The 8,016-nt window shown below is 43.0% G+C and overlaps 1 protein-coding gene across 2 annotated transcripts in view; it reads right to left on the reverse strand.

The window, feature by feature from the left end:
• The window catches only part of LOC103595598 (eukaryotic translation initiation factor 3 subunit C), a 21,965-nt gene extending 13,949 nt beyond the window's left edge, over nt 1–8,016 (reverse strand). Inside the window, exons 1-8 of one of the 2 annotated variants that reach the window (XM_008579026.1) lie at nt 7,927–8,016; nt 7,648–7,787; nt 5,765–5,830; nt 5,474–5,663; nt 4,768–4,893; nt 4,517–4,571; nt 4,279–4,388; nt 3,753–3,880 (exon numbers count right to left, since the gene is read on the reverse strand). In XM_008579026.1, coding sequence (XP_008577248.1) covers nt 3,753–3,880; nt 4,279–4,388; nt 4,517–4,571; nt 4,768–4,893; nt 5,474–5,663; nt 5,765–5,830; nt 7,648–7,748 — 776 coding nt within the window. In that variant the 5' untranslated portion in view covers nt 7,749–7,787; nt 7,927–8,016. Of the gene's footprint in view, nt 1–3,752; nt 3,881–4,278; nt 4,389–4,516; nt 4,572–4,767; nt 4,894–5,473; nt 5,664–5,764; nt 5,831–7,647; nt 7,788–7,877 lie in introns of both variants that reach the window. The other variant, XM_008579027.1, reaches the window with a different exon arrangement.

Raw genomic sequence — 8,016 nt, forward strand, 5'->3', positions numbered from 1 at the left:
GGGGGAGATTAGAGTTGGTGATCTGGTGGGAGTCACGAGAGTGTGGGGGGGGTGGGGGGGGCAGGTAGCTGGTATGGGGATCTGAACCCTTGACCTAGGTGTTATCAACACCACACCCTAACCAACTGAGCTAACTGGACAGCCCTCTTTTCTATTTCTTTTATGTTAGTTTTTTTGGCTCTTTTTTCCACTAGCTAGTCTTTCCAATGGTTAATTACCCAAGTTTCAAAACAAAAATCTTGGTTGCTCACATTTGATTAAGAATCCAACAGTTACTTATCAGAAAGAGACCAAGACCCCTTTCATCAGTTTGTTCTTAAGAACTTTTACCCCAACTACAAATTCAGAAACATAAATGTATAATCTTTAACTTATCTCTAATGTGGCCCAAATAACAAGTTAAAAGATTTAAATATTGTAGCCCCAAACTAACATAAATTCCCTAGCTAAAAATTAACCTTAAATAGAACTAATCTCAAATACTGGTCAGTCAACACTAAGTCCATGCAATAAACATCTTATTGTTCCTGGATAATTATTTTACAAAGAACATATCATTTAACTAATGAAGAAACAAGCCACTTGATTGAAGTTCACTAATCTGATTCTTAATTTTTTTTTTTTTTTTTGGTACCTGTTTGGTACAGGGATCCAAACACTTGACCTTAGTGTTATAAAGCCATGCTCTAACCAACTGAGCTAACAGGCCAGCCCAACTACCCTGATTCTTAAAGACATTCACCTAGATAGGCTTATCCTGATCAGAGAATTAAATATAGGTTCTAAATGTTTCTTATATCTGTGACTGTGCTATTTTTCTGCCCAAACCCACTAAAGCACATATCTAGGTGCTTTAATGTTGCCAGACATCTTTATCCTGCATCAAAAAGAGACTGAAGCTCTCAAGAATAAACCTATTCCCTTTATGAGTTTGTTTTAACCAAAATATGAAGGCTGAGAAATTCTGATGAGGGAAAGGGTACAGACTGGTTTAATATGGAGATGCTGAAAAAAGATACTGGCAGACATTATAGACAGCTTATCGTGTTTTCCATAAAATCCATCAACCCTTGTTGGCTTTTTACTTAAGCAGAGCTAATGAGTTTACACACAAAAAATGTGCAAACAAAATTCACTGTTCTGTAGGAGTCTCCTCTCCTTTTTTCTCTTTCTCCTGTATAAGTCCTGTTTTTTGTCTTGGTTGGAAATCAATCCAAAAATTGGTCTCCCTTGTTATGCAAGTGAAATAGTGTCTGAAGTATTCTTTGACGCTACAAATGCATAAACTCTCAATGTCAAAAAGCGTTTGACACCTGAAATTCTCCTCCTGCCCCTGCCCCTCAACGCTTTTGTTCTTTTTGGGCAGCTGGCTAGTACAGGGATTGAACCCTAGACCTTGTTATCAGCACCATGCTCTAACCAAGTGAGCAACCGGCCAGCCCCTAATACCTGAAATTCTAACCTTATTTCCTCAAAAGTCTTTCCTCAACACTTATTCAACTAATTTTAGATTTTTTCTTTTTTGGTTAGGTATATATAATTTCACAGGTTTAAAAAAAAAAAAAATCAAGGGTGATTTCTAAAAGACTAGCATAGAACTCCCAAACTGGCAGAGAGGACACATACTAAAAAGGAAAAATGAATATAATCTAGAAAAATTTTTTTGAAAAAAAAAAAAAGAGAGAAAAGATAAAAAAAAATCTCAAAATAATCATGCAGAATGAAAGAAGCCACCCCTCCCAGTTATATACTGTATGATTCCATTTATATAAAATTCTTGAAAATGCTAATGTACCTAGTAACAGAAAACAAATCACTGTGCCAGTCAGCCACCCACACAAAAAAAGAAAGCAAATCAGTGGATGCCCAGGAAAGGGCGAGGAAAGCAGGGCAGGAGTGAAGGTTTAAAAAGGGGCATGAGGAAATTTTTAGGTGTGATAGATATTGTTTTGATTGTGGCAATGGTTTCATGGGTGTACACATATGTCACAACTTATCAAATTGCTAATTTGAAATTTGTACAGTTATATGTCAATTATATCTCAATATAGCTATTGAAACTTTTTTATTTAAAAAAAGAGGACATGCGGGCCGGCCCGGTGGCGCACTGCTACAGTGTGCCGCTTGGGAGCGCGGCTCCCGCCGAGGGTTCGGATCCCACGTACAGACCGGCCGCTCACTGGCTGAGCGAGGTGCGGGCGCAACGCCGAGGGTTGCGGTCCCATTGCTAGTCCCGGTCCGGTACGGGCGCGACACTGAGGGTTGCAATCCGTTGCCGGTCATGAAAAAAGACAAAAAGGAAAAAAAAAAAAAAAAAGAGGACATGGGGCTGGCTGATTAGCTCAGATGGTTAGAGCATGCTGTTATAACAGTAAGGTAAAGGGTTTGCATCCCCTTGATGTCCAGCTGCGAAAAAAAGAAGACGATGATAAACAGAAAGTATAATACATAAAAAATGGTAAGAACAGCCCCAATACATTAATAACTACAATAAATGTAAATGAACTAAATTGCCAGATAACAAGCAGAGTTCAAGTTCTAGAGAAAGTGGTGACTGGCACAACAATGAGAATGTATTTAATGCCACTAAATTGTACACTTAAAAATGGTAAATTTTATGTTTTATACCACAAGAAAAAAAAAAAGCAGAGATGATATGAGATAAACAAAACAAAAAAAACCCTACAGTTATAAGAGACACCCTTAATCATAAAACACAAAGTTCAAAACAAAAGGACAGGAGAAAATCTATGTGGGCCTTTTTCACAGATGCCCTTTATCATGTAGAGGGAGCTCCCTCTCCCTTCTATTCCTTCTTTGCTGAGTGTTTTTATCACGGAGTATTAGAATTTTTTCAAATGCTTTTTCTGCATTTATTGAGATGACTATATGGTTTTTGTCCTTGGTGACAAAGATGACTGGTAAGGGGATCTTAACCCTTGACTTGGTGTTGTCAGCACCACGCTCACCCAATGAGCTAACCGGCCATCCCTATATGGGATCCGAACCCATGGCCGTGGTGTTTTCAGCACCACACCCTCCCAAGTGAGCCACGGGCTGCCCCAGTGAGCTTGAGATTTTACTCCTTTGGGGTACACAGGAGCAGGTATCACCTTTATTTCAAAGGAGGAAGCTGAGACCCAAGAAAGTTAAGTAACTTACCCAAAGTTGCACAGCTACTAAAGGACTAAAGGTTTGGGCCAGATTCCAGATCAGAATCCTTCCCCATTCCATGACTGTCCCAGTAAAATTCATGAAGGCTTGCTGCAGTCTATATACTAAGAGGTTCTCAGGAAGGGTTACAAGAGTGGGAACTACCACTGAGGGCTCACCACCTGCCAGTCCTGACCTGAGCCACCTCCATACATCAGCTCCCTACATTCTTGCAGCTATCCTGGGAGGCAAAGTCCCTGCCCCATTTTACGGATGAGAAAATTGAATTTTAGAAAGGTTAAGTAGCTTGTCCACTATCGCGCAGCTAACAGGTGCCAAAGTGAGACTTACATGCAGACCATGTGAAGTAAAGTAGTGGTTAAATATTTGGAACCTGGAGCCTTCAAATCACATCTTCAGGACACATTAGCTTTGTGGCCTTAGCCAACTAATATACTTGACTCTCTGAGATCTCTCTGTAAAGTGGGAGCAGTTGGTCTCTACAAGCTAAAAGGACTCCATGGAAGAAGCGACAAACTTCATGATTAAAGGCTTTCTACCCTCCCCACCAGAGCCCTCTGTCCCACAACTTTCCTTACTTTTTAAGGAATTTTGAGGCCAGTGCAGTTTGTTTCCCTTCTTCCTCCTCTGAGTCTGAATCCGAAGATGTTGAACCTGTGTCCCAGTCTTCATCATCTTCAGACTCTTCTGAGTCCTCATCTTCATCCTTAGAGAAAAGAGGATCAGCAGGAAGAATATAGGGAGACTGGCTGGTCTCTCTGCTCTCCCTGTTAACACATGTTCCAGGGATTTTTCAGGAGCATAACAAGAGTGGTTATTCGTGGAATTAAGGTATCAAGAGCTGGAATGAATCACCAACACCCAGATAGAAGTTGTAAGTTGCCCCAGGGACACAGCTCCCCAGGAGAAGACCTGGGCACAGCATCTAGTTCTCCAGATTCCAGTTCACTCAGTGCTCTAATCTAAGAAGTATGGTCTCAAACCAAACTCTACTAAATCCCACACTTCCAAACCCTAAGGTTCTATAAGTCTTTTCTTCTTCCCAGGGACCCAAGAATGGTCTCTGACAGGCGAATTACCCCTCAGTTTAACCTTGGCTCTTACCTCCATCTTTCTGAGGAACTTACGACTCTCCCCAGAAGGAGCCTCTGATTTCTTCTTCAAGAAAGTTGCAGCACTGACTCCATCCTCATCCTCATCCTCATCTGAAGAGCCTGGTAAGAAGGGGATGGGGGAGAGAAGCTAGAATACTGAAGAGTAAGACTGAAGGGAAACCAAGAAGCCAAGCCAAGGGATCCCCTAACTTTGGACTTCCTATTTGCAATAGCGTCTCCTCTCTCACCTTCTGAATCCTCCTCATTCTTTTCAGCATCTTCATCCGCAGACTGCTCGGGGTTCTGGACAGAGGGAAATGAAGAGAATAATTAAGATACTTGCCAACCACAACCCCATCCCATCCCTCCACCCCAGATAGTTTTGTAATGACTCCTTCTCCAGTCACACCCTCCCCGCCAATTTGCAAATGCTTTTTTGAGTTTCAGAAACAGGGTCACTATTCCCACAGTTCAAATAGTCTACCTCTAGCATCCCCACCTGCTTGTAGCTTGTGATATGGGACTCAAAATCTCGGTTATATTTTCGGATCTTCTGGCGCAGCGTGCTCAGAGCCTTGGCATTATTCTTGTTCATCTTCTTCTTCCCTTCCTTATCTTCCCAAAGCTAAAGGAAAGAGGGAAGAGAGAGAGAACAGGAACATGAGATGAAGTCGTACTTCCTGAACTGCAGACTTCACCACCAGTTTTGTGAGTCTTGCTCTCTGTATACCATCTGTACTACTTATTAACTATGTCTTTTGACTTATTATTTATTTATTTTATTTTTTAAAAAATGACCGGTAAGGGGATCTTAACCCTTGACTTGGTGTTGTCAGCACCACGCTTACCCAGTGAGCAACCGGCCATTCCTATATGGGATCCGAACCCGTGGCCTTGGTGTTATCAGCACCACACTCTCCCGAGTGAGCCACGGGCTGGCCCTGTTGACTTATTTTTTTAAAGATTCTTCATATATCACCACTAAAAGTACAAAACCATGAATAAGAGGTGGTAATAAACATAAATTCAAAAAAGTTCTTGGCCAAAAAAGGTTCTTTTCCTTGCTTATCCCATTTTTTGTGTTCTGGGAAAGACTATATACAATAAGGCAAGGAACCCAGAAGAGACATGACCCCTGGAAGCAGATTAGGAGCAGGTCCAGGCCCATACTCCCTCCTAGATCCTCCCTCACCCAGATACCACACCTCATTAAGATAGTCCTCAAGGTCAGCAAGGATGCGGATATAGAACCGGGGGACACCTTCCTTGTCCACAATGCTCTTGGCCTTCCCATATGCTTTTCCCAGGAGCTCAAACTCTTCCAGGCACTTGGTGACATCCCGAATCTTCATGGCATTACGGATGGTCCGGATAAGATTGGTCAGCTCTTCGAACCTGGGTTAGAAGTCCCATACCACGTTGGACATGTCCACCATGGAGAAAACTCACTACTGCTCCCAGAGATTTCCTATCACCCAGCCTCCCCATGGCCTCACCTCTTGTCCTTGGCACTTCGGACAACTCTCTTGGTATCTTCTTCATCCTCACTTAGCAACAATGGCCTGTTTGGAAGGAAGTGAGACCATTAACCTGCTTTCCTAGTTCCAGTCTTTCCAAATTTCCCTATTTCTCTTCTCAGATGGGGTAGGTAGAACTGAGTAACTCAGGCCATCCATACCACATCCATCCTCTTTTTGACTCTTCCTCTTCATAGCCTCATCCTATACGAGGGAACTTCAAAAAGTTCGTGGAAAAATAGAATTAAAAGAGAATACAAATCATTCCATGAACTTTCTGGAGACACTTCATACAACTCAGTCTTTTTTTGTTTGTTTGTTTTTTAAAAGATGACAAGTAAGGGGATCTTAACCCTTGACTTGGTGTTGTCAGCACCATGCTCTCCCAAGTGAGCTAATCCCTATATAGGGACCCAAACCTGTGGCCTTGGTGTTATTAGCACCACACTCTCCCAAGTGAGCCATGGGCCAGCCCTGCAACTCAGTCTTTTAAGTCTACTTCAAGTAAGGCCTTTCATAAAACATAGCACAAAGATGAGTATCCTCTCAAAAATTAATAAATGAAGGTACATATTTACTGTGTGAGACAACTAGTTACATAAAAACACAAGTTACTATAGAAGTAAAGGAAAGAAGTAAAGGAAGGAAGTACTATAGAAGTACTGGAAGAAATAAAGGAAAAGGGTACTGCAGCTATAACGAATGGAAAAGCCTTCAAAGAGGTGGTATCTGAACCAGGTCCCAAAGTATGAGAGGCCAATAGCAAATTAAAAGTCTCAATGGCTATAACATGTTCATTGGTAGTATTTTTCTTTAATGAGAGATCAGACCAGACTCACAGTATTCAGCTGGCAAAATACCTCCATTCTTTTCTTTCCATTTAAAAAATTTTTCCAATTATTTTCTATTTTATGGCAAGTGATGTTGGTTTTCCATTTGTGGCAGTGATATGAAATCATATTGATATTGGCATATATATGTATACACACACACACACCCCCACACATGAGAGTTCTTCAAAAAGTTTATGGAAAGATTTGTATTATCTTTTAATTCTATTTTCCATGAACTTTCTGAAGTACCTGTGTGGGTGTGCGCATATATACAAAAAACATATACGTACAGACACATGGTAAAAATAACGAAGGTGGCGTGTGATTGACATATGTTTGAGAAATAACATTCTATTGTTTCAAAAAGTAAAAGAATTTTAGAGCCAGCCAAAGAACCCTCCCTTCCACACTGTCTCCCTTGTGCTCAAGCATAAGCCCCCCAAAAGCCTTGCCTGTGACTCTTTTTATGCCTCCTGTTTAAAAATAAAATAAAATAAAATAATTTGCAGAGATGGGGGAAGGGTATTTAAGTGGAAGTAAATAACAAGAGAATAACACATGTTTAAGAATCTGCCTGCAGAGCCGGGTGGTGGATTTCAGAGTCACACCAGAGGACTCGCAAATACCAACCAAACATTTCGGGTTTCCTTCTGTAAGCAGTGAGAGGTCACTGAGGATTTTTTGATGGTAAAAGCGGTTGTGACTTTTCTGAGTTTTGGAAAGACCAGTATGATGCACAGCGTGCGTGAGAGGGCAGAGGGGAGAGGAGGAAAGGAAGGAAACAAAAGGTACTGAATCAGATCCGGCCAGTGGATAGTCTCTTCTCTGTGACTCTATCCCTTCTACCTGGTGGGTGTACTCCGACAATTCACAGCACTCTAAGCGTGAAGGTTGTCCCTCCAACACTGCTCCGGTCCCTTAAACTCTCGCCGTCCCACCTCCACTCCCCTCCCGCATACGCGGCCTTGCAAACCCGGCCGAACCCCGCACTACTCGCGTGGTCACCAGGGCGCAGTCCCTCCAACTCACTGTTTGCCGTAGTTACCCCCGACAGGCTTGGTGACGAGATCCTCCCCAGACAGGGACGACTCAGACTCGCTGTCCGAACCGGTGGTGAAAAACCGCGACATGGCGACGGCGCTGAGGAGCTAAGGCCGGCGCGGCCAGACCTGCGGGAGAGCCGGAGCGTCACGGGCCACGGGAAGGGGCCCGGGCCACCACCTCCCGACCCCCAGCCCCTCACCAATCCCCGCCCGTACCCCGAACTGGGGCTCCCCCCTCAAAGCACGAGGCCCAAGAAATACGAACCAACTCGACTGAGTTCGCGAGTCACACCGCGGAACCCCAACAGCGGAAGCGCCAACAGAGGGAAAGGCGACACCTGACGTCACTCCCGGG

Source organism: Galeopterus variegatus, unplaced genomic scaffold (genome assembly GCF_000696425.1).
Source record: "Galeopterus variegatus unplaced genomic scaffold, G_variegatus-3.0.2 Scaffold1799, whole genome shotgun sequence".
NCBI lineage: Eukaryota > Metazoa > Chordata > Mammalia > Dermoptera > Cynocephalidae > Galeopterus > Galeopterus variegatus.